The sequence below is a fragment of the Littorina saxatilis genome, linkage group LG4 (genome assembly GCF_037325665.1).
Source record: "Littorina saxatilis isolate snail1 linkage group LG4, US_GU_Lsax_2.0, whole genome shotgun sequence".
Lineage (NCBI taxonomy): Eukaryota > Metazoa > Mollusca > Gastropoda > Littorinimorpha > Littorinidae > Littorina > Littorina saxatilis.
In genome coordinates, this window is record NC_090248.1 from 67,283,960 (window position 1) to 67,311,732 (window position 27,773).

Sequence of the window (27,773 nt, forward strand, 5' to 3'; positions counted from 1 at the left end):
CACACACACGACACGCACCGCAGCATACAAACACGCGCACGCACTGACGCTCTGGCGCACGAAAAAAACACACACACCCCCCTCCCCCCCTCCCACACACACACCGTGGCACAAGTAGAGAAAAAATATTCGGAATTTCAAGGCCAAGCGCAGCTACACAGTCAGCAGATGGCATATGACCTGACATAGATAAAAACTTCACAGTTATTTTCTAGGTCATAGCCCAATGGACAACCCATTTATGTTATTTTCCAGCAGTTGTGAACCTCGGTGGGTTATCGCAGTAACACAATGTGTCTATGGCCTAAATAAAGTAAAAGTGTACAGAAAAGTGAACGTGTCAGGTCTATGGCTGTTAGGCCCTACCTGTCTACTCTCTGCGCAGCAAATTCAGTAGTAGCCTACAGTTTCGACACAGACTTCAGCTCATAGTGTGCAAGATTTGTTTTCAGGAAAAGAAAATACGCTTCAGCCCGGAAATGCGATAACAGCAAGGGTGATTGTGTTTCACTGGAAACTCCTTGTCCTGCTTTCGTCACAGCACAAGACTGCTTTCTTGCATTCAGACATCATAATTTCCAATGAGATTGTGCAAGGAGCATGTTTTAACGGACAAGAAGTTATACTCCAGTAATGCGATAACAGCAAGTGATACATCAGAAACTGTTCTTGATGAAGTATTAGACAGTGAGTTTAAGCGGATATACTGAGCGAACAGGAGCAGGTTAAAACTTCCATTGACATTGTGCAATCTTTTTTTTTTCTCTCTGAAAAACAGGCGACAATTCAGAAATTTGATATCAGCACGGGTGCGTGTGTTAGATTAGCAACTCAGTCGAGACACCCCGGCGATTTATCTTTGTGATTTCTTTGTTAAAACATAAGTCTGCTTTCTTACACTGCCCACGGATAAAGTGAAATTGTGCGTTGCTTTTTCACGACTCTATACAGCAGTAACTTGCTAAATAGTTTGGATACTCAGTGATCCCAGTAGGCCCCTAACTTGAATTTCACATGCTGATCACTGTATCAGAGACTATAGAGTATACATACTCTATAGTCTCTGACTGTATGCGGCTACGCCTGCCGGACGCACTCTAACAACAATGTAATCATGCAAAGTGAAGGATTAGATTACGTTGTGGTGCATTTGCACCGGTAGACCGGCTGAACTATAAAGGCAAGATAGTGTGCACAGATCGGCTATTTCGCATTTGCTAAGAAGGCCTGTTATTTTTTTGTTGACTGTTGTTCTTCCTCGCCGTATTTCACAATGGAGGATCCTGAGCATCGTCTTGGAGAATTTCTGGAGAAGATTCGAGCGGATCTGGACAGAAGTGTTTGTTTCTGGCTGACACACTCCCACGACGTACAGTGTGGGTGAGTTGTCAAAACTACTTCAGTTATTATCATACGACATACCGAATCGAAGTCAGTATAGAAAATAGTGACCTTCTGACGGTCCGACAAGACATCATGATAGCAGGTCATCTAACCCAGCGAAGAGTTCGGATAGATGGACAATACCTTTTGCAAAGACAAAGGTTTATATTTGTCATATTGTTTTAATAATATCTCCAGTCAATTGAGCAATTATATTACGAACATGGTAGGCTACATGGTCATCTAACCCAGCGAAGTGTTCGGATAGATGGACAATGCCTTTTGCAAAGACAACGGTTCATATTTGTCATATTGTGTTGATAATATCTCCAGTCGATTGAGCAATTAGATTACGAACATGGTAGGCTACATGGTCATCTAACCCAGCGAAGAGTTCGGATAGATGGACAATATCGTGTGCATGTGTGTGTGCGTCAGTGTGCGTGCGTGCGTGGTAATTTTATAACATAATCGGGCGGAGATGTAGCTCAGTCGGTAGCGCGCTGGATTTGTATCCAGTTGGCCGCTGTCAGCGTGAGTTCGTCCCCACGTTCGGCGAGAGATTTATTTCTCAGAGTCAACTTTGTATGCAGACTCTCCTCGGTGTCCGAACACCCCCGTGTGTACACGAAAGTACAAGACCAAGTGCGCACGAAAAAGATCCTGTAATCCATGTCAGAGTTCGGTGGGTTATAGAAACACGAAAATACCCAGCATGCTTCCTCCGAAAACGGCGTATGGCTGCCTAAATGGCGGGGTAAAAAACGGTCATACACGTAAAATTACACTCGTGCAAAAAACATGAGTGTACGTGGGAGTTTCAGCCCACGAACGCAGAAGAAGAAGAAGAAGATAACATAAGCAGATGACACTTGGCTCGGGGGTGAGCGGCGGGGTTCTTAACATTTAGGTTGACTTAGCGGGAGGAGGCTGCCAGCACCCCTTCCCCATTTCTTCCATTCAAACCAGTGTAACGGACCTACAATTTTACATGAGAGTCATCGATGGCGGGGAGCCATGAAACTTTGTCAGCTCTAGAACGAAATCATAGCATCAAAACAATACATGATTTGAATAAGTAAATAAAAAGCCTCCCAATAAACCATCTGATCAATCCATGAATCAATGAATAAATCAATGAATAAATCTGTAAATAAATCTGTAAATAAATCAATGAGTCGACCAAGAATAAATCAATAAATAAATAAATAAATAAATAGAAAAAATTAGATAAAAAAAAATAAATAAAAACATTCATAAATAAATGAGATTGTTTTTGTGTGCAGTGGGTTCTTCATCTGCCTGGGAGAGGACGGTCATGTGTACGATGAAACCAAGTACACCTGGCTTGAGGCCAGACAGGTATTATTAATTGTCACAGTCATAGTGCGTGTCTGTGTGATTACAAAACACATGAAGACATGAAGACAGACAGACAGACACACCACACACAGACACACACACACACGGCACACACACCGGACACACACACACGCACACACACACACACACACCGGACACACACACACACACACACACGGCACACACACACACACACACACAGTGGCAAACACACTGACATAAAGACAATCACACACGATCGTGCGCGCGATCTCAGTCGATACACACCCTATCTGTCTGTCTGCCCCCCCCCCCCCTCTCTCTCTCTCTCTCTGTCTCTCTCTCTCTCTCTCTCTTTGATACAGCAGTGCTGGGTTTCAAATTACAGGTATGGATGTATGCACGATTGTACAACGAAGTGGATCGCTTCAAGACGGCAGAAATGTTAGAAGCGGCAGAAAATGGTGAGTGATCACAGCACGCCTGCTCTATGTGCATCATGATGAAGGGACATAACATTTCTACAACCAACACTCCCCGGCTGTGCCGGCACTCAGAGATTGGGTGTGTGTGTATGTGTGAGTGTGTGTGTGTGTGTGTGTGTGTGTGTCATGACGTGTGTGTGTGTGTATGTGTGTGTCATTGTGTGTGTGTGTGCGTGCGTGCGTGCGTGTGCTAAACTAATTTCGTAGTACCTCAGTGACACCCGGCATATCAGTTCGCTAAATGAATCCATCGAAACATTCCCACTCCAAACAGGAATGAGGAAGGACAATGTCAATGATTTTTGGCATAATTATGTCGAAAGGGAAGCATGCTCGTATCCCAATTAACAACATGGGAAGATACGTTGTGGTGCACGACACACCATCATTTACATGGGAAGATATGTTGTGGTGCACGACACACCATCATTTACATGGGAAGATATGTTGTGGTGCACGACACACCATCATTTATATGGGAAGATATGTTGTGGTGCACGACACACCATCATTTACATGGGAAGATATGTTGTGGTGCACGACACACCATCATTTACATGGGAAGATATGTTGTGGTGCACGACACACCATCATTTACATGGGAAGATATGTTGTGGTGCACGACACACCATCATTTATATGGGAAGATATGTTGTGGTGCACGACACACCATCACTAACATGGGAAGATATGTTGTGGTGCACGACACACCATCATTTACATGGGAAGATATGTTGTGGTGCACGACACACCATCATTTACATGGGAAGATATGTTGTGGTGCACGACACACCATCATTTACATGGGAAGATATGTTGTGGTGCACGACACACCATCATTTACATGGGAAGATATGTTGTGGTGCACGACACACCATCATTTACATGGGAAGATATGTTGTGGTGCACGACACACCATCATTTACATGGGAAGATATGTTGTGGTGCACGACACACCATCATTTACATGGGAAGATATGTTGTGGTGCACGACACACCATCATTTACATGGGAAGATATGTTGTGGTGCACAACACACCATCAATTACATGGGAAGATATGTTGTGGTGCACGACACACCATCATTTACATGGGAAGATATGTTGTGGTGCACGACACACCATCAATTACATGGGAAGATATGTTGTGGTGCACGACACACCATCAATTACATGGGAAGATATGTTGTGGTGCACGACACACCATCATTTACATGGGAAGATATGTTGTGGTGCACGACACACCATCATTTACATGGGAAGATATGTTGTGGTGCACGACACACCATCATTTACATGGGAAGATATGTTGTGGTGCACGACACACCATCATTTACATGGGAAGATATGTTGTGGTGCACGACACACCATCAATTACATGGGAAGATATGTTGTGGTGCACGACACACCATCATTTACATGGGAAGATATGTTGTGGTGCACGACACACCATCATTTACATGGGAAGATATGTTGTGGTGCACGACACACCATCATTTACATGGGAAGATATGTTGTGGTGCACGACACACCATCAATTACATGGGAAGATATGTTGTGGTGCACGACACACCATCATTTACATGGGAAGATATGTTGTGGTGCACGACACACCATCATTTACATGGGAAGATATGTTGTGGTGCACGACACACCATCATTTACATGGGAAGATATGTTGTGGTGCACGACACACCATCATTTACATGGGAAGATATGTTGTGGTGCACGACACACCATCATTTACATGGGAAAGACTGTATCTTCAAACTGACAAATGACATGCACATGCCACTAGCTTGGAGGCAGATGAGGAGTGGCGCGGGGGAGGTTGGCAATGCCTCAAGACATTTGAATCTATGAGAGGAAATAAGAATAATATTTCTTCAGTGCTACGCTTGCAAAACTAATTACCTGGCAACTTGTCCTGCAGGTGGGAAGTTCGTGCTGGCCCACATGAAGCGACAGGACACGGGCAAGTGCTACCTGTCGCTGACCAGACAAGGCCTGCCCCTCAAGACACAGCGCACCATCTTCTCCGAGTGCTTCTACCTCATGGCCATGTCCGAGCTACACCGGGCCACTGGCGATGCGCAGTACAGGGTGGGGAAAACATATCAAGAGGAACACAATTGACTGCAGCACACACACACACGCGCACACAACGGCCGGCACACACACACACACACACGCACGCACAAACTGAACACACACATACACACACACACACAATACTGACAAGTCAACACACACACAAACTCAGTCATGCAAAGAGATTCACAGCAACACACACGTACACGTACACCCACACACCACACATACACACAGTGGTACTGACAAGTCAACACACTGACAAACTCATGCAAAGACACTCACACGCACGCACGGACACAGACACACACTCAATCAATCAATATGAGGCACTGGCACTTACACACACAAACACACACACACATACACACACACACATACACACGGTTTATGAAAATAGGGAACCTTACATATCTCACACAGGAGGAAGCCGTGGCCATGATGAGCCGTATTCTGTGCTGGGTGCTAGAGGACGACTCGGGGCTGGGCCGGGAGAAGCTGGCGGGCAACACTCCGGTCAGTAGTCTGGCCGTGCCCATGATGCTCCTGTGTCTCATTGACCAGCTGACCACCATGGACCCGGCACTGGCCGCCAACTACGACGAGACGGAGCAGTGGTGTCTCGAGGAGGTCAACAAGCACGTGCAGGTCAGTATTGGTCAAGTTCTTGGCGATAAATGATCAGTTTTGGGGAATAACTCTGTCGGGTTTGTAGGGGTTCTGAAAGAGTGAGTGCCCTTGCATTTGCGCAAACAAACATTGCCGTGTGCTTCCCGTACACGTGTTTGAGACACGTACGCCTTCTCGCAAGTGACTCAGGGGGCCCCGTGACTCAGTGCATGGCCTATAATGTCACGTGGGAAATATATATAGGCCTAATGTCACGTGGGAAAACTTTTCAGAAATCGTCTATTCAAGGCTTTGTGAAACTCCTTGTGTCTTTGTGAAGTTTGTGCAGTTGGGAAACACTGTTGTGTCTTCGGCAAGTCACAAGTCCATCTTGGACTACGGGTAGTGTGTCCTCAACAAATTCCAGATTCAAAATGGAGTGTTATAGTCATTAATGGCGTCACCAAGGACAGTTTGAAGAGCCGCGTGAAGACGAATAGGGAGTAACTGCATTCTGAAATCGTCGCATATTTGTCCCTTTTTCTTTTTAACTGCAGTTGTTGCCAAAATATGACATATCACTACTAAACGGCACTTCCCAACGTCAAATCATCATCTTCTTAGCCGCCAGAGAAGTGCAAGTTTCCCGGCCTAACATACAGAGTGACTGTAGTGAAGGGGCGGGGATGTAGCTCAGTCGGTAGCGCGCTGCATTTGTATCCAGTTGGCCGCTGTCAGCGTGAGTTCGTCCCCACGTTCGGCAAGAGATTTATTTCTCGGAGTCAACTTTGTGTGCAGACTCTCCTCGGTGTCCGAACACCCCCGTGTGTACACGCAAGCACAAGACCAAGTGCGCACGAAAAAGATCCTGTAATCCATGTCAGAGTTCGGTGGGTTATAGAAACACGAAAATACCCAGCATGCTTCCTCCGAAAGCGGCGTATGGCTGCCAAAATGGCGGGGTAAAAACGGTCATACACGTAAAAGCCGTGGGAGTTTCAGCCCATGAACGAACAAACAAACAAACTGTAGTGAAGACAACCCGCTGTGATTTTCAGAGGAACGGCACCGTGGTGCTGGAGAACGTGACGCCAGACGGCAAGGAGCTGCCAGGTTCCGCAGGACGGCTAATGACCCCAGGTAACTTCTCACACAACCTTACCCATACAGTGGCAACCCAGGTAACTTCTCACAACTTGGAACTCTCCACTCCCTCTTTCCCCAGCAGGTCACGCCATAGAGGCGGGCTGATTGCTGCTGCAGACAGCCAAGGCCGTGGGGGACAATACTCTACCTACTGACCATAGCCATTGACACTTTGATTGCTGTTTTTCACATCTTCTTAAAATTTCGATATAGACGTAACATCTTAGAACTCTCGCTTCCCTCTTTTCCCTGCAGGTCACGCCATAGAAGCGGGCTGGTTCCTGCTGCAGATAGCCATGGCCAAAGGGGAAGAGACTATGTCTACAGACCTTAGCCATTCAGTGACACTTTGATTGCTGTTTTTCACATCTTCTTAAAAATCTCAAGTTAGACGTACTGTAACAACTTAAAATCTCCACTCCCTCTTTTCCCTGCAGGTCACGCCATAGAAGCGGGCTGGTTCCTGCTGCAGATAGCCAAGACCAAAGGGGACAAGACTCTGCAGACCTTAGCCATCGACACCTTCATCACGACCTCCTTCTCGCGCGGCTGGGACCCGGAGTTCGGCGGCCTCTTCTACTTTGTGGACGCGGACGGCGAGTCGCCCGTGCAACTGGAGTGGGACATGAAGCTGTGGTGGGCGCACAACGAGACCATGATCGCCATGCTGATGGCCTACACCGAGACCGGGGACACCAAACTGCTGGCCAACTTTGCTACCGTCTTTGACTACAGTTACTCTCATGTATGTGTGAAGTCGGTGTTTTAAGTTCATTAGACTCATTGTGTATGAAATTGAATGTGAACATCACGAGTAAATGTATTGTAAAAAAGAATTTGTTTAAACATAAAAAAACCACACGTTTGTGCATTGTCCAGTCTGTCCTTTCCTACAGGGTCTTCCAGACAGAATCACTCAAGTGAATGTATTACCACTGTTCCCATTTAAATGCACACAGCCAAGCATTTGAACAGATAATTTGATTGGACAGTTGTAAGTGCAATTGTGTGTTTTTCAATTGTAGCAGGGTTTGGTGGGTTTTTTTAACTCAATTTGAAACATGCAATGACAATTGTCACCTTCCTGAAGGAATTTAGAGATCCTGCCGGAGTAGTCTAGAGATTGTGTAATAAATCTAGCTGAAGGACACCACGACCACAGACTATAGGAAGAGAAGGTGTGATACTAAATGATTATTGTCTTTTTCTGCATTAACTGTGTCCTGATAATAAAAAAAATTTGGAAAGATAACTTTATTTTTGTAAACTTATTTTCAGTTTGTGGACACAGCTCATGGCGACTGGTATGGCTACCTCAACAGAAGGGGAGAAATCACGCACAAATTCAAAGGGGGTCCTTGGAAAGGTAAGTACAGAGGAATCCCCCTTTTAAAGACCCCCCCCCCCCCCCCCCATTCTAAGACTCCCTCCTTTTTAAGACCTGATTTTCTCAGATTTTTGGAGGTCTTAAAAGGGGGGTTCCACTGTTTCAAAACTCTACAGCTTGGCTGCTGAATGTGCAGTGTGGTAATCAAAAAACAAGAAAGGTAGGTTGTTGGAACGTTTGTTATTGACAAAACAATACATTCACAGATATTTCGACCCAACGGTCTTTTAAGTGAACAGACAAACAAATATTCACACAAAACTTATCTTGATAGTTCTATCAGTGTAAGTCCACTCGTCAGGAAGCCGAGCCACTGAATGATTGTATGATAAAATGAATGACGTAGAATCACTTAAAAGACCACCTGGAAGCCACAACGTCATTCATCTCGCAGACTAACCTGATGGTGTGACGGCGAACGCAAGAAGAAGAAGAACTTAAAAGACCATTGGGTCGAAATATCTGTGAATGTATTGTTTTGTCAATAACAAACGTTCCACCAACCTACCTTTCTTGTTTTTTGATTCTGAATTTTGGAAAGTTGGCAGTCTCTTTGTTTTTGGATTTGTGCCGCAGTGTGGTAGTTTTGGTTGTTGAATTCATTTAGAGACGTCAATATGCGAAATACAACAATTCTCACTCTTTACAAGCAGCAGCCAGGCTTTTGATTTTTGGCATGTAACTAAGTGGAAGGAGGATCTTTTCACATGTACAAGCCTCTACAGAGCTGTTGCAGTGCACATGATTGCTTACACAAGGACTGGACCACAAAGAGATGGAGCACCACCCAGCACATGATTGCTTACACAAGGACTGGACCACAAAGAGATGGAGCACCACCCAGCACATGATTGCTTACACAAGGACTGGACCACAAAGAGATGGAGCACCACCCAGCACATGATTGCTTACACAAGGACTGGACCACAAAGAGATGGAGCACCACCCAGCACATGATTGCTTACACAAGGACTGGACCATAAAGAGATGGAGCACCACCTAGCACATGATTGCTTACACAAGGACTGGACCACAAAGAGATGGAGCACCACCTAGCACATGATTGCTTACACAAGGACTGGACCATAAAGAGATGGAGCACCACCTAGCACATGATTGCTTACACAAGGACTGGACCATAAAGAGATGGAGCACCACCAAGCACATGATTGCTTACACAAGGACTGTACCATAAAGAGATGGAGCACCACCTAGCACATGATCTTTTGGTACACCAACTTGCACATACAGTGGTACCTGTCTGTAACGACCACAGTGGTCGCTATAAACAGGTGGTCGCTATGGAAAGGTGAATTATATAGAAATAACTCCTTGGGGATTCTGTGGGATGGTCCTTATGGGCAGGTGGTCGCTATGGAAAGGTGAATTATATAGAAATAACTCCTTGGGGATCGTGTGGGATGGTCCTTATGGGCAGGTGGTCTTTATCGAGAGGTGGTCACCAAGACAGGTTCTACTGTACTTGAAAGATAACTCAACTCCACAATTAGACAAAGTTTGTCAGTAAAATCTGCACGTCTTGTCAATCTTCACCCTTATAACTGTTAAAAATTCTTAATCTCAAATTACATAAACACCCTTTTGCAATCAGGAATCAAAGAACATGAACCAGTAGTTTATGGAACATTGAAAGGGATAATACCAAAGAAAAAGGCCCTCAGATCCCTTCCAAAGTTACAAATAATGCTACTGCGCAGGACCGACTTCACTTTGCAAAAAGAAGTGTTTATAATTTAAATTCGCTCACTTTGAATTCATTACCATCCTTGTCATGCGTTTTTGAGCAAATCGTGCAATTTTCGCCTAGATTTTGATACATGTACAAAAAACTGAGAAAATAGAGTCTTAAAATGGGGGACATTTGACAGAGGTTATGAACAGAAAGTCTGAGGAAACAAGGTCTTAAAATGGGGGACATTTGACAGAGGTTATGAACAGAAAGTCTGAGGAAACAAGGTCTTAAAATGGGGGAAATTTGACAGAGGTTATGAACAGAAAGTCTGAGGAAACAAGGTCTTAAAATGGAGGAAGTCTGAAATTGTGGGGTTCCACTGTACAGAGGATTCCACAGATTCGCCAGAAACTTCCTCCAGTCAGATCTATAGCATCCCTTCAATCAGCCAGAAACTTCCTCCAGTCAGATCTATAGCATCCCTTCAATCATAGACAAAATGAAACATTCACCAAGACCATGACCTATTGATCTTAAGTGGACGACAAAGTACAATGGCTTCCTGCCATCTTTGAAAGTGCACACCCAACATCAGAAGCTAAGTGTTCACGGTTTCATTACTATTTATCTGTTGTGTACCATGTGCTTCCGCTTTAAACTTCAACAGATCCAGGTCTTGTAAATGTTTCATTTCCTCAGTGATTATCATTCAACATTTCATGAACCAACCTTTCTTGGGTTTTTTATTCTCGAGTTTAGAATGTTAACAGTCGGTCCATATATGTTTTTTAATGTTTTTATTTCAGGGTTCTTCCATTTACCAAGATGTCTGATGATGTGCGAGAAGATGCTGGAAGACCTCATCAAACGGAAGCAATAAAGGAACACTCTCTCACCACGCAAATGAACACTAAAGTGATTTTAATGGATTTATCAAAATTTATTTACATTTTTACCATGTCAGTCTATATTTTCAAACCTTGTATGAATAATAAAACGCAAGGCATGAAAGATGCAAGCATGTCAATAAACTGATACTCCAACTCATCGAAATTCTTGTGACTCTCGCAGAATTTGAACATCATGATTCATACAAGCTTCACACGCCTTGATTAAGTTTACCAATACATTTGAAACAAATGCTTGATCAGCTTTTGGGATGCGCTTGTGAAGAAAAGTATTTTTTTTCCACTGACCGTACTGATCGTATTCTAGACAAACATGCGTACAAAATACGGGGAAATCGTATTGTAGTTCCCAGGGGTGCAGTATCATACCAAAATGTCTGTCGGAACCAGAAGGGATCTACATACTTAAAAACAAAACAAAGATTTTTTTAAAAATCAACTGTGAGGAGGTGGTACTAGCCAAAAGATAAAGCATGTTTGAGACATTTCTTCACGGCATGAAAACTTTTATCTATGTAACCAAGGGGAAACCGCTTAGCATATTTGACTGTGAAACAAAGCACGAGACACGTCAATCTAATTTTGCCATGATGAATATCATAACACTATGAACAATGCGAATTAGAGCCAACTAGAAAACATCTAAACTTACAGAATATACATTCTATGTATCAATGAGAAAAACACCTTACATGAGCACACACAAAAAACTAAAGGTGAGTTCAGTTACACCATTCACAACTGTACAATTTCGTGACCAAAGAAACAAGGGACGTAACTGCTCTAAATATAGAAAACGTATGCAAGAGTTATGGAATCAATCTCCTGGCACCTGACTGAATGACAAGCATTGAAATGAAACATGAACAAAATAGAAAATCTGATGAAAACCATGAATCCATTCTCTTATGATAGCAAATAAATGAAACTTTAACAAACAAATAAGCTGAAATGCTGATACATACCAATAACACAAAGTCTTCCAAAGTAATGAAACAATAAGAACAAAATAATTTGGTTGGCAATTGAAGTCAACAGTAATCCTCACTCATAATATTAAAGAAAATGTTAAAAACAATTCTGAGGAATAACACACAGGGTTAATAGGATTTAGAAATATATCGACTAAGTTGCAGAACCCCGACATACTCTTCAAAATTCAAATCAGTGAAAAATTCTGGTTTTGCAGAAAATGAAGCTCACTGTCATTTGATGTACAATCCTCCTATGAGGAAGGTAGCGAGTTCAAATCCCGGTTGCAACCGCCTGGTGGCTTATGTGCAGACCTGCTAGTGCCTTATCCCCCTTCCTGTGTACACGCAAGCACAAGACCAAGTGCGCACAGAAAAGATCCTTAAATCCATGTTGGAGTTCGGTGGGTTATAGAAACACGAAAATACCCAACATGTTTCCCTCGAAAGTGGCATATGGCTGCCCTAATGGCGGGGTAAGAACAGTCATGGAAAGCTACTCGTGCAAAAACACGAGTGAACGTGGGAGTTTCTGCCCTTGAATGAAGATGTAGAAATGTTGCATGACACCTTTGAAGCGACAAGACCAGGACATAGATGGCAACATGCATTATCAGCACCAACTGTTTCCCACACAGCTCAGTTACAAAACAAACATGAATCTTCTTCAAAACAATCAGTCTCGAAAGAAGAACACAGGGCATCTTTTTTTCTCTTTCGTGATCAGTCTTGAAACTGTTTAAGGTGTCTTCTGTCACTCTTTCCCTTCTTAGAAAGTCTTCACAGTAAAGTAAAACTGCTTAAGGTGTCTTCTGTCACTCTTTCCCTTCTTAGAAAGTCTTCACAGTAAAGTGAAACTCAACAATGTGACCGGTACAGAGTGAACATCTTTGTTTTAATTAAGTGCTAATGAAAACATCCAAAAACAGACTGCCAACATTCCAAAGTTCAGAATCAAAAAACAAGAATGGTAGGTAATTGGAACGATTATTATTGACAAAACCAAACGTTACATTTACAATGAAGTAAACATTTTGTTTTGTCAATAATCAAATTCCAATTACCTACCATTCTTGTTTTTTGAGTTTAAGTGCTGATAAAGATGAGAGGAAGTCATGACAATGTCAAAGTTTTTTACATGTAATCATTTCACTGTAACTGCCACCAACACAGTTTTGCACAAGTCCTTTTTACTAGTACTCCACTTATTCCCATAAATTACAGACGTGGAAACTCGACGGTACAGGATCAGACGTTGATTTCAATCTGGTCGGGGATGTTACTGGCGGGGTCAGGCTCCATGTTTTTGACGACGAGAAAGACGATAGCAGCGATGATGAGGATGGCAAAGATCTTCACCCAAACAGGCAGGCCTCCACCCCCCTCCGACTTGGTCTTGGAACTGTTAGAAGGCAGAACAGGTCTAAAGAAACACTGTTAGATATGCAAGCACAGCTATCACATAGAAACACAAGAATTTACACCCTCTGACTTTGTCATGGAACTGTTAGAAGGCAGAACAGGTCTAAAGAAACACCCTTAGATATGCAAGCACAGCAATCACATAGAAACACAAGAATTTACACCCTCTGACTTTGTCATGGAACTGTTAGAAGGCAGAACAGGTCTAAAGAAACACCGTTAGATATGCAAGCACAGCAATCACATAGAAACACAAGAATTTACACCCTCCGACTTTGTCATGGAACTGTTAGAAGGCAGAACAGGTCTAAATAAAGAAACACCGTTAGATATATATGCAAGCACAGCAATCGCATAGAAACACAAGAATTTACACCCTCTGACTTTGTCATGGAACTGTTAGAAGGCAGAACAGGTCTTAAGAAACACCGTTAGATATCGTTAGATATGCAAGCACAGCTACCAGATCTTCAATCTCACAACGGTTTCATCAAGGAAGATTCTTAAACATTAAGAAGCTTCTACATTTCTCAGCTAGCCTTCATTAACTCATTTTGGGTTTTACATTCCTGATACTTGAAGGCTGTTAAAATGCAGCTTGCTTAAAAAAAAAGACGCATGTCTGCAGGGATTGGTCTGACCAGGAACGGTATTCAAGTGTAGTGGAAAATTTGAAGTGGCTTTAGCGTCCATCCCCTTTAAAGCTACAGGGCTCAAAATTCTGATTTTAACTGCTATTCACGTTACCAAGTTGGAATGTCTATCAAGGTTGTTACCTTGCTTCTTGCTCTGTACGCATCCCCACATACACCCTTATCAAAGGAAATCACTGTCACTTGACGCTTCCCTACTATCCGAGAGATGCACGGTCAGCGAGGCGCCCCATTGCATAATACCACATGTGGACACAGCCATACAAACAAGCAACGCCGTTAGCTTCTTCTTCTGCGTTCGTGGGCTGAAACTCCCACGTACACTACGTGTTTTTTGCACGATTGGAATTTTACGTGTACGACAGTTTTTACCCCGCCATTTAGGCAGCCATACGCCACTTTCGATTGCAACGGCGAGAGGGATGTCAAGCAACTTTAGCGGGCCGAAACTGGGTTTCATGAATGGCATTTCAGGCGACTTACAGCTCAAATAACGCCACCCTGCAGTAAAGTGTCGTTAACAAGGTGTCCTAAATACCTCCCCAGAACTCTCACCTCTGTGGGCTTGGGGTTCGACGACTAGAAAGGTCAGGATGCAAAGGTTTCCGGGGTGATACTCGCCTGGGCTCTGTCCTCATCTCTGTCCTCGGCTCCCCCTCTGCCCGTGTAGTGCGGGTCGTTCTTTGTCTGAAATAAAATAAAGGGCTGCCAAATGAGCAGGTGAGTCTTTTATGGCATGAAGTAACTCTTCTGAATGAAATAACTTTTTTGAATGAAATGCTTGATGCCCAAATCATATAACCAAATTCTCATAAACTGTTAAGCATTAAATCAAATTCAGTAACATACCTCAAATTTAAAATCAATACAGTATCAAATTTGACTATCTTACAAACAATCCCACAGTAGAACTGGAAGTAGTAGACACACTGCATAAACTTTTAAGTGCTGCTCATATGGCCGTCCTACAACCAACTTCCCTTTGTTGGAAGTCGCTCAACCTGGCAATAAGTTGAGATCGGTTCCACATAACTCTCACTTACCCTTGTTGCATGCATTTAGAACGCTCACATCCCTTTCTTTTTAAGATCTCAAAATAGCCTCATTTCTGTCAGATTCGAGATAAGTCAGTACCAGTGAATCTCCCCTAATTCTCAAGTAGTTTCCCGGACACACTCTACGATTGGAGGCTATATTTAGCTGTCTCAGTGTCTGCGTGCGCGCTCACCATTGGCTAGCGCTGTTATGCCTCTCAGGACTAGGTGGGACAAAGCTTCAACAGCTGGCTGAAAATTACACCGCCTGTTCTGCTGGTCACGTGGGCAGAAATTTTCAACCAACTTTAATTTCTGACCGAAATCGCTTTAAAGTTTGTTAATGTTGTAAATCAGCCGAATGAACAGCAGTTTAGTGCTACAACCATCACAAGCTACATTTCCAATCAACAAATGCCAATATCATTCATAAGATCAAAAATGTATGGTTTGTCGAGGCAACTGCTATTCAAAGAGAACGTTCATGGCACGTCAAGGGTTTAAAAAACAGATTATAGGACTCTTCATGACATACCTTCAGTTATGAAATGTCTCTTCAATCTAAGAATGAGAACACCCCCCCCCCCCCCCCCCCCCTTCAGATGGTTACACCAGAGGATATATCTTTTACCTGGGCTGCTTCGCTTGAATCACCACCTCTTCGTCTGCGCCTGTTCAGAAAAGAAAAGTCCACACCAAAGTTTAAATAGTTCTCTTGGTGTCTGCAACATTCACATCTCAAAACTCTAAATACACAAACACATGCTAGCCTGTCTCTATGTTCTGAAAACTATCGAGGTCATGAAAATTGAAAGTCACTTCATATAAGCAACTCACACTGAAAATGAGATAAAATTCCCTCTCTTTAGAAGTGTGTGTTGGTATATCTTTTCAGGTCTTGCAACAAAGGAAAACTCTGCAATCACATCCTGTACTATATGCACAATCACATCCTGTACTATATGCACAAACATGTTGTAAACATAAATGTTTAGTTGCAACCCTTCCAGTTCAAAACTCTATCCAGTACAGCTGTGCATGTAACGGAAGATCCTCTAATGAGTGAACACATCAAAGGGAACAATGTATTTATTGGGAAAAAAGCAAAATTGTGCAATCTGGGGATACCAAGAATGATCACTAAGGAGTTTGAAAATACAGTGGAACCATACGTTTTCAGATTTCCTGTTCATAACCTGTGTAAATGTACCTCTATTCTACCTGTGTAAATGTACCTCTATTAACCTGTGTAAATGTACCTCTATTCTACCTGTGTAAATGTACCTCTATTAACCTGTGTAAATGTACCTCTATTAACCTGTGTAAATGTACCTCTATTCTAAGAATCCCTCCCTTTTGAGACCCGATTTTTCAGATTTGTGTAGGTCTTAAAATGGAGGTTCTACTGTACCCAAAACAACAATCTCATGCCTCTTGTTTCACACAAACAGAAAGAGGTGTACGACGCTGTTTAACAATAACATACTCTCTTCATCTTCCTCATCTGCTTCATCCTCATCATCATCATCGTCGTCATCTACAGGTTCATAGCCACCAGAGGGTGCTGCCTTCATTCCTGTCTGCAGTTCAAACAGCCGTCTTTCGTACACCCTGCGGGTAGTGGCTGCAACATGAAGTGAGATAAACAATAACATGAGGCCAAAAACACAACATAACGTGAGATAAACAATAACACGAGGCCAAAACCAAACAAATTGTGTCGAGCGATATCAAAACAGTTAGTCAATCCGTTTGTCTGAAACTTAAACATCAACGCTAAAATCCAGTCATAAATCACAGAGACCAGAGACTATATGTAGTAAGACTTGGCTAGCCCAAACCCGAAGACCGAAATGAATTGCCCTTGTCTCGGCGAAGCATGCAAAAATAGTGCCTAATTCTTTATTGTTGTTTGCCTAATGTTGTAAACAAAGAAACATCAAACAGTAAAACTACAACAGTACAAGCATGAAGATCTACGGCAAGAGTATGCTGTACACACTTTTGCAATCATAACAAAACCGTACAGAAAATATTAAAAAGGCCAACCATTTCATGCGAAAGATGCAAGTGGAGACCCTAATATTATAGTAACACATCTTGTAAGCACACTTGAAGTCAAAGTAGGATAACGTCTGGTTGTTTTTAAATTAATAGTGATCCTTCATTACAAAAATACAAGTGAGACAATGACAAAAGGTGACGTTTTCATCAGTACACCCAAACGACATTATCACTGTCAGTACATTTTCCATTCTAGTTAATCTGTTTTCGTTCTATTTTTCCTGATAACAAACATGCTTTAAAGCTTGATTGTCAACAGGAACGGCAGAGCACAAAAAGGGTAACACGATATATATTTTCTGTACAGGGAAAATAATCCCCCAGTTTTATGTCATTGAAAAGTATGTCCCATGCAACACACTTTTGCTGAACAGCTCTGTGTGCATTGATTATTTGTTTGATGATATTGATAATTACTTAGTAGATAATAGTCATACCAATCCACAATTTAAGTCACTTTTCACATCCATTTTCTGTCAGTTTCCTATTTGTTTATTCTGTTGGCATGATCAAATGTCAGCGATCATTCATGTGTCAATCGGGAAAGTGGATAGACACCTGACCTTTTCTCACCGTCTATCAAGTACCACTGTCTATCGAGGTCTGTCATTTGACGTCACAAGTCATGCATAGCCCGCTCAAAAACTGCCACACAAGTACACAAACGACAGACCTCAATATTTCAATGATGTATACTCACGCAATATTGGCCCAAGGTTGACACCCAGGTCTCTGAGCTGATCAGCCAGGTCCTGATCCGACAGGCCGGAAATGGCCGGAGGTATCGGTCGCACTGGAGGCATTGTACAAGTCTTGTTCGAGTATGTGCAATGTCTACCCTAATCTGAAATTATAAATGTCAATTTAAACAACTAAAAACTCACTCCTTAGAAACTAAATGCATATGGTTAGTAATTTAAACTGTGTATACTTGTGTTATTATTAGCAATCTAGTGTGATGTCACTTTCAGTTTCGCAGTTTCAGGGGGCTTTTTCTGGTGATAGCATTGCATTCAGCCAGACCAGTGATATTTCAAGTACTGCACTACATAATGTTATCCACATATGATATGATATGATATATGATATGTTGACAGACTGGTACTTATGCTGTTGAGCCTTTGTCTGATCTTTTGATCAGTTGCTATCCTAGCTTAACTTTGAGCTAGGTAACCTACACGATCTTTTGACCGTGGCCTATTCTATCAAACATGACTAGGGATCTATATTTAGACATAACACGACTCAAATAATCAGCCACAGCCACCATTAATGCGGTTTGTGCGTTCTGTCAGTGTAATTTGTAAATGTAACGCCACTATTGTCTGGACATCAAGTTCTGTTTCACTGCCAGCTGAGTAAGGCTTTTCAATCAAGTTGAACCTCCAGTGATCTACCTGGTAGTCTTAGTTTGTTTCCTTTCTGCAGCACTCCTTAGCATTCAATTATTAACGTTAATTCAAAGAGGCTAACACGTCATAATACACTGTACAGTAACACACGTGTGCAATCACAGATTCAGACTAATAAAATTGCAATCACAGATTGACTAACAATGGACGAAATGTTCAGACCTCTTCAGTCTTGAAATGAACATGAAGTCAAATCCAAAAGAAAAGAAAAGCAGGTGTACATAGTTTTCAGGTACGAAACCTGTGATGAGCTAACCAAGGAAATTCCGCATTTGTTTGAACTTTCACTTTCGCAGGTAATGAGAGAGACTGAGAGCACATTGTAACGCTCCCTGATTGTAGTGAAGCATTCATACAGAGTCAACAGACAAGTAAATTGAACGTACTAATATAACAATAACACACTTTCTGATCGCATTTCGCTTGTAATCATTCAGAAAGAGATGACAGAGCGTGATAACTGCCGAAAACGTCTTACCTTCGTTTGCACACAATTTCACTGTCACAATGCGTCAGAAACGCTTCCGTCCTGAAATGGCGCGAATCTGTGTCACGCATCTGAAAACAAGGAATGGAACATGAACGAATAAAATGGTCATTCAATTTCAACTCCTATGAAAAATTCTCAGCTTTCGTTTTCCAGCATATTATTTGGAACTGGTTTGTTGAGCGTGTTGGTGGTTTCTTGTTTAGTTTCAAAACTAGGTCGTTCAAATCTTTCCGTCGACAGCAAGGACAGGCGCCGGCCTGTCTCTCGGCACAAAAGGGTAGGACTCTTGGTATTCCCAGACAAGACAGAATCTGTCACAAATGTTCATCAGGTGACCTTGGGGACGAGTTCCATTATATTTTTGTATGTCCTTTCTTTATCAATTATAGAAAACAGTTGTTACGGTGCTATTATTATGTCCGCCCCAATTCAGTTAAATTCAGAGAGCTTTTTTCCACTACAAAAAAGAGTTTATTGCTAAAACTCGCAAAGTTCATGACACTTGTCATGGACTGTTTGAGAAGCGAGTAAAATTTTCTCTTTTAGCTTTATACTCCGTTATCTGTTTTGTGTTGTTTGTAATAGTATTTTTGTCCTTATGTTAACCCACCCATCACCCCCCCCCCCTCTCCCTTCCCCCCATTTCCCATAGTAAAGAAATGTATGTAATCACTTTGCACTTGTAATGTTTTATTATTTTGTGTATTATTATTATCATTATTATTATTATTATTATTATTATTATTATTATTATTATTTATTATTATTATTGTTGAATTGTTTCTTGTATTGTTTTTGCTCTCCCTCAACTCCCTTTTCTGTACATAGTCTGATTTCTTTTTGTTTTAGTTCCTTTTATTTGGTGTTGAATGAAATGTGTTTTTATTGTGTTTTTTAATTTTCCATGTACCCTCACGGGGTTTTATTGGAATAAATAAAACTTGGCACTTGAATGACACGGGTTGGGCGTGACTGAGGCCCCAGTGACACAGACATAGGAAGGTATTCTTTTATGTTGGTGGGGCAGTCAGTGGGTGGTATGTTAGCTGTCCTGCCTTACCTATGAGAAGTACATATTGCCATAGAGTACTTTGTAGTACAGTGGAACCCGTTTTTATGACCTCCAAGAAAACTGAGAATAGTCAGTCAAAGAACAAGAAGAGCAAACGCTCGATCGAGTCACTTTCGCAGTTCTGAATATTATATGAGGCATCAGATGGACAGGAAGAAATTGCTATTCACAACACAATGAGTCACGTTCACATAAAATTTGAGCCCGGTCACTTTTATAGTTTCCGAGAAAAGCCCAACGTTAAGTTGTGTGTTGCCGAACAGAAAAGGCTAGTTATCTCCCTTGTTTTTCTGATAACGTTCGTAAAAGGCTACAGATGTAAATACTTTGATGTAAAGAATAATCCTACAAAGTTTCAATCACATCCGATGAACTTTGTCAAAGATATAAAATGTCTAATTTTTCCTTTGACGCTGACCTGTGACCTTGAAAAAGGTCAAAGGTCAACGAAACCATCGTTAAAGTGTAGAGGTCATTGGAGGTCACGACTAAACAAAATATGAGCCCGATCGCTTTGATAGTTTCCGAGAAAAGTCCAACGTTAAGGTGGTGTCTACGGCCGGCCGGACGGCCGGCCGGACAGACTAACACTGACCGATTACATAGAGTCACTTTTTCTCAAGTGACTCAAAAAGGAGGGAGTCTTAGAGGTCCTTGTCTACATTTTTATACCGAAATCGCCATTTGACCATTAAAATGCAGAGTCTATTATCTACAATTATCAACAATACACCCCCTTTCGATCAGGAAAGACGAAGCCAGTGTTGCCGTTTGAAAATTCATTGTAGTATTCCAGCGTTGTACTCATAGTAGGATATCCTTATTTGGAAAATACCAAGCGCAAAACTCCTCTCAAATCCCGTGCATTTCGTGCGTTTAAAAAAAAGCGTGGACTGACAGCGCTCCAGTGTCAAACTGTTCCTGCACTTGTTTGGGCGTGGCTATAAGCATAGTGACATAATGAATTTGATTGGTCAGTATTTTTAGCCAAAGCACATGTTCTCAGCAAACAGAAAACAAAATATTGGAAGCGTGAGTCACGTTACCCAAAAATAAAATCTTTTTTTACATATTTTTTTTCTATAACTTTTTTTCCCCATGGTTAATTCATCATCTGACATAACTTTTTTGCGAAATCTAACCATAAGATTATTGAAAAAAAGCAAAAATGTAGACGACCACCTTTAAATATGGAGTTAAATCGGTCAGACTCAGAGCAGAACATGTGAGAAAACAAGGTCTAACAAAAGGGAGAAGTCTTCATTCGGGGGTCCTGCCCCTTCCCAATACTGACTTCGTGTCAAGTGCCCAATACTGACTTCGTGTCAAGTGCCCAATACTGACTTCGTGTCAAGTGCCCAATACTGACTTCGTGTCAAGTGCCCAATACTGACTTCGTGTCAAGTGCCTATCATCTCAAAGTCCAGTCTTTTTTCAAGAAGTCTTACCACTAATGTACCGAGGAAAAATACGGACAAAATCTTTATTGAAAACTAATATCCGGAAACATTTCTTTTCTAACAGAGTTGCACCATCATGGAACACACTGTCTGATGTTGTTAAAAATGCACAAACTATTAACACTTTCAAAAAGCTGCTGGACATACAAACACTTATGACTGAGTCACTTTATTTGTACGATAATTGATATTGTAATTCAATCAAGTTTGCGTTTTAATGAAACAGATCATGTGATTGGTCAGAATGCCCCAACTCATTAAAAATTACCGGTCATTAATTGTCGATTATCCTACATACGTGAGAGAGACACCCGTAAGATAATAATCGTTCAAATCACACGTGTGTATATCATGTAAATGAGGTCATGTCAAGCAAGTCTGGCAGGGACCTGTTTTTCCACTGCTTATGATGCCAAAGTCACCGAGACAAACGTCATTATTACCAGCTATTGTGTTTTCAGCGTAGCAATAGGGTCCGATATTTAGACGAGACAAGTATAATGCGACGAGTCGAAGACGAGTCGCATTATACTTGTTCGAGTCTAAATATCGGACCCTATTGCTACGCTGAAAACACAATAGCGATTATATAGCTGTTCTGAACTTGATTTGTTGTTCCAAACTTACAAAATGACAGTTTTTGCGTCGATGCGTTGATCTCAGGTTTTGATAGCAGACAAACTTCTTACGCGCATCATGTTCGCACAGACATGCACACCGCTACACGCTTTCTGACTTTGGAAGAAAAACTGACTCCAAGTGCATTCGACTTCACAACTGAAACAGCTTTTTAAGTTGTCAGAGTTTGCTGTTGTCGATAGAAACATCGCCGTGGTACAGATGGGTAAACCGGAATCATGCGTCGGCCATTTTTCTCAATATGCTTTTGGATATTGAGTAAAATGGCCGACGTCCGCCGCATTATGCTTTGATGATCGGAAAAGACCATCCAATCACAGCCCCCGAATTCCCCCACGTGTTCATCAGAATAGCTATATAGAAACACAAATTGCGCTCGCTAATTAGGGCTAATTCCTACCCTCGATGAATCTTTAGAACTAACACGTCACGCCACACTTTCAGAGTGACGTTTCTTTGCTTTAACGTAATAGATTGCACGAGGCTTTAGAAGAGATCGAGGTTCCAAAACAAGCGTCTTCAATTTAGCTGCCTCGAATGCAGGGCATTTTCAGTAAAATACACGTAAGTACAGTATGTAGGATAAACAGAATACTACATGGCTTGCTGTGTCGTACCAGATTTACACTCGTTGCTTTTTCAAATAGTGAACAGCTCGCTTTCGCTCGCAGTTCAATATTTAAAAAAACAACTCGTGTAAATCTGGTACGACACAGCAAGCCATGTAGTAGTGTGTGAACAGAACAGAACCAATTCTGTCTGTTTACCATCGCATAAAAGCAGGAAAGAGATCGTCGTCAGATTGAATTACAATAACATTAACATGCTTCCATTTCAATGAAACTTCTCAGTAATCATCGTGGATTGACGCCCTCCCAAAGTCTAATTGAAGCCCTCCGTCGCTTCGCTCCGTAGCTTTGGTCGGGCGTCAATCCCCGATGACGACTTCGAAGTTTCAAATGGAAGCATGTTAATGTGTAATTGTAATTCAATCAAGTTTGCGTTTTAATGAAACAGATCCTGTGATTGGTCAGAATGCCCCAACTCATTAAAAATTACCTGTCATTAATTACACATTAACATGCTTCCATTTGAAACTTCGAGGTCTTCATCGGGGATTGACGCCCGACAAAAGCTAATTGAAGCTCGCATTTTTCATGATCCGCTAACTTCGACCATTATTTTTGATAATCACTGAGACTCGGCATGTAACCTCTACGTCTCTTCCGATCATCAAAGCATAATGCTACGGAAGTCGGCCATTTTTCTCAATATCCAAAAGCACATTGTCAATAACAAAGACGCATGGTTCCGGTTTACCCACCTGTACCACACGATGTTTCACTGATCGACAACAGCATACTACACTGACAACTTGAAACTCTTTTCGGGAATGTTTTTCAGCTTTACAAATGTCGATAGCATACCCTTTTCTGCTAACTTCCCGATGAAACAGGACTAAACCTGTTATTTTCTGTCCCTAAACACCACAAAATGCCCAAAGTCGAAAGATGTAGTACAAACAGGGGAGTACAACGGAACAGCCGTTTTTGTGTGCCTGTGAGCTTTGTTCACAGTTGCCGACTGACACACATTTTTTATTTTCGCATTCGGCTTTTCTTATCTCGTAACTCCACACTAAATACCCCACTTCCCCTCTGAAGTATTGATGTACAACCCATGGCACTAACATTCATGTAGTCGTTTATAACTGAGGTTGAAAAATTCGCTTCATGACGAGACAAGTATACTGTCGGAATGCCATTCACCCAAACTGGAAACGTCGCTGCCGTCTGCTCGCTTTGTACGGATTAGCTGTTCTCTTTTCCTCCCCTTGTTGCATCCTAGTTCTTCAGTTGTTTCTAGTTTTCCGTTGATGTTGTGTTTGGGTCTTCTTCATAAGTAGTCTTGTTCAAAATTAAAAAAACTCAAACTTCTTTTTGTTGTACACGAATGAACTAATAAAAAGCTGTTTAACACATGTGTTGTCAAATCGAGTTTTTTTCCGGCCAAAGTCAGTGTGGCGCCTGCGCAAAACAAATGCGCATAAGAAACGGCGTCTGCTATCAAAACCTGAGATCAACGCATCGACGCAAAAACTGTCATTTTGTAAGTATGAAACAACAAATAAAGGTCAGAACAGCTATATAATCGCTACAGTATATTCAGCGTAGCAATAGGGTCCGATATTTAGGCACAGTAAGCCTCCCGTAAACCATCACAGATACGGTCAGGCTTTTACACACAGTACAAACACCCTTTCATTTAAACACTCACCGATTGAGAACATCCTAGGTGCCCTCCGTAAAGAGCGAACAATTTTCAAAGAATTTATTTTTGCGTGGTTTATCTTACCCCTGAGCCATCGTGAACTCGTGTGATCCAGTTTCCCTTTTTCACAATGTAGTCGTCAGTTAGTCATTTGAATGCGACTCGATGTGAGCTTATTTACAATAGCACGTTTTTATGGACGAAACAAACGGCTGTGGTTCACAAGAACTCTAGCGATGGCTTTTGACTGTTGAGAGGAACGGCGATATGCATAAACCGTCGTCTGCTACGACCCTTGCGTGACCCTGCTTCCGGGCTTTTCTTTTTTCAAACTTTCACAACTTCGAATTGTACTGATCTTGTCTTGATGAAAAAAAATTCTTTTTTGATCAAAGAATGTTTGTGTAACAAGCTGTCAATTTATTATTTAGATTTTAAAAGTTAGGTCAAGCGCAAAAACGCACCACGGTCCAAAAACATTTTGATAATCATCGATCCACGGCTATCGCCAGTTTACATCGATAGAATGAGACCCGAAGGGAAGTAACTCATTTTTGACCTGAGTTCAGGATGGGTCCAAAAAGTGTTCGAGACAATCTGCAAAATTAATTCTTTAAAAATTGCTCGCTCTTTACGTAGGGCACCTAGGATGTTCCCGTTTGGTGAGCGTTCAAATGGAAGGGTGTTTGCACTGTGTGTAAAAGCCTGACAGTATCTGTGATGGTTTACGGGAGGCTTACTGTCCGGGCGTGATATCCGGTATTGAATATTCATAACAGCCGTCCAGCACCAAAACGAGGCGCCATTGTTGTAGAGGAGCAAGTTCACGAAAATAAATTCTTTGAAAATTTCTCACGCTCGACAGAAAGCAGCCAGGATGTTCCCGTTCGGTGAGGGTTCAAATGGAAGTGTGCTTGTACTGTATATAGACGCTCGGGGAGCTCTGTGATGGTTTACGGGAGGCTTACTGTGCCTTTAAGAAGTAGCGACTTTGATATACTGTCGAAAGCTTTTTTTTAAATCCAGGACAAGCAGATAACCCGTCTTTCCACTAACATTAAAGTAATTAACCGCATCATCAATCGTTCTAATCACTGTTGATATATTTCTGTCTTTTAGGTAACCAACCTGATCTACACTGATTAGTTCATTAATTACTAAACCCATTCTTCTTGCCAAAACTTTAGCTAGAATCTTATAATCAGTATTAGTTAAAGTAATTGATCTCCAATTACTTAATCGTTCTCTATCCAAATCTTTTCCTTTATGCAATAATATTATCACCCCTTGATTTTGCGTATATGATAACTCTTCCCTTTCAAATGATTCATTAAATGAATCAACAAGCAATCTGCTTATCTTGCTCCAAAGTACTTTCATGAAATCAATAGAAATTCCATCAACCCTGGGGGCCGAGCCATTTTTCATGCTACACAGATGCAGAGCGTCGGCTGCTTCTGCGGGAGTTACTAACCCCTCACATAAACGTGACTGTTCTTCACTAAGGCGTGGAACAAATTCTTGCGACAAAAAATCCAAACTATCTTTTACCGTATTTTCAGAATCAGTTTTCAGACTATACAAAAGTGTATAATATTCTTTTTGTTCTTGTAAAATCAATTTCTGGTCGGTTATTGTTTCACCCGCTAAAGTGCTGAGGCGTGACATAATGTTTTTCTTCTTTTGTCTTTTTTCTAAGTTACAAAAAAAAATTGTGGTTTTTTCCCCCTCTTCTATCCACTTCACCCTAGCTCTAACCTGTGCACCCCTTGCTTTTTCTAGTTCTAATAATTCTAACTTTTGTTTCAATTTTAATAATTCTGTTTGCAACCCATTATTTTCAATCTTATTAATCAATAATCTTTCCAGTTCTCTAAGGCGGGTTTGTAACCTGATTTCTTCATTTTTCCTATTACACGACTGGTTTTTTTACCAAATTCAATGCAGAAATTTCTTATCTGTACTTTTGCCAATTCCCATCTGTTTATTGCTGAGGCATCATTCTCGGCTTCTTCAACTAAAACATCCAGAAGTGAATTCATTTGTTCCAGAAAATGTTGATTTTTCAAATAACTATTGTTGAACCGCCAGTAACCTGGACCTCTAATAAAATCCTTGTCATTCATTTCGACAACAACAGCTTTGTGATCTGAACTTGGAACACAAATATGATCTGCTGATACACACGATAACAACACTCCTCTAGATACAAAACAATAATCAAGACGCCTGGCAACAAAGGGATTAAATCTGTTCCAGGTATAATCTTTTTCATCATCATGAAAGTATCTCCATATGTCAGTTAAGGTATTGGTTAAATCTGTGAAAACTTCAATTTCTCTGTTACTATGAGGCCGGCCAGAAATAATGTCAAGTTCATTGTTGACCACACAGTTAAAATCACCACATAAGATAAACTAGTCGGTTTGCGACCCTGACACACCTTTAACCTGCCTGTAGTATTGTTTGTTGTTGTGGTTTTGTGACTGGTGAGACTCCTTTGCAAGTGCTACGAATCTACGTAAGGATGGCTGCTACCTGTTTTGTGAGTCTTGTGGTGCTGTGTTTATTATTGAGACCAGTGGAAGCGATTCTCGATTCGGCGACCGGGACAGGTGTGTTCCGCCATGGTCCCGCCATTACTCCGCTACAGTACAGCCGTGAGTTTTTGCTGAGTTTGAACAGTGACCTGCCTCCCCCTAACATTGATTTTGTGCTGTCTGAAACTCCCAAGGGCGGAAAGAGTAAGAAGAAAAAGAGAGGTTCTAGAGGAGGTGTCAGAAACAGATTGAAGAAAAACGGTTTTAGACCTCCGTTGCCAGCAATCACGCTGTCAAACGTGCGGTCGATGCAAAACAAACTTGATGAATTGTCTACATTGCTTGACTACGACGGTGATTTTCAAAGAAGTAGTCTGCTCTGTTTTACAGAGACTTGGCTGAAAGAAGATGTCGATGTTGATTTAGATGGATATTTAACCATTCGTTTAGACAGAGATTCAAAGAAAAGTGGAAAGACGAAAGGGGGTGGGTTGTGCATGTTTGTAAACAAGAAGTGGGCCACGAACTTCTGTGTTAGGGAACGGATCAGCCTACACACTCGTATGAGATACTGTCAGTGTCATTTCGCCCACACTACCTGCCACGTGAGTTCGGACAAATAACCGTGATACTCGTGTACGTGCCGGGCCCGGACAATGTGTCGGCAGCGGAGTGTATTGCGGAGTGCTATCAGCGTGCGCTA

The 27,773-nt window shown here is 41.7% G+C and overlaps 2 protein-coding genes across 2 annotated transcripts; one reads left to right on the plus strand and one right to left on the minus strand.

Moving 5' to 3' along the window:
- Positions 1-220: 220 nt before the first annotated feature.
- Positions 221-11,078, plus strand: LOC138965447 (N-acylglucosamine 2-epimerase-like). Its single transcript, XM_070337604.1, has 9 exons — positions 221-1,380; positions 2,670-2,745; positions 3,113-3,188; positions 5,142-5,311; positions 5,723-5,947; positions 6,967-7,048; positions 7,492-7,799; positions 8,333-8,420; positions 10,941-11,078. Exons 1-9 carry the CDS (start codon positions 1,274-1,276, stop codon positions 11,012-11,014), a joined length of 1,206 nt encoding a protein of 401 aa, XP_070193705.1. The 5' UTR covers positions 221-1,273; the 3' UTR covers positions 11,015-11,078.
- Positions 11,074-19,204, minus strand: LOC138965448 (LEM domain-containing protein 1-like). The gene is made up of 6 exons (XM_070337605.1): positions 19,077-19,204; positions 17,887-18,030; positions 16,609-16,746; positions 15,754-15,793; positions 14,644-14,775; positions 11,074-13,415 (listed from the first exon to the last, which is right to left on the minus strand). The coding sequence occupies exons 2-6, from the start codon at positions 17,987-17,989 to the stop codon at positions 13,262-13,264; spliced, it is 567 nt and encodes a 188-aa protein (XP_070193706.1). The 5' UTR covers positions 17,990-18,030; positions 19,077-19,204; the 3' UTR covers positions 11,074-13,261.
- Between the last annotated feature and the right edge of the window lie 8,569 nt (positions 19,205-27,773).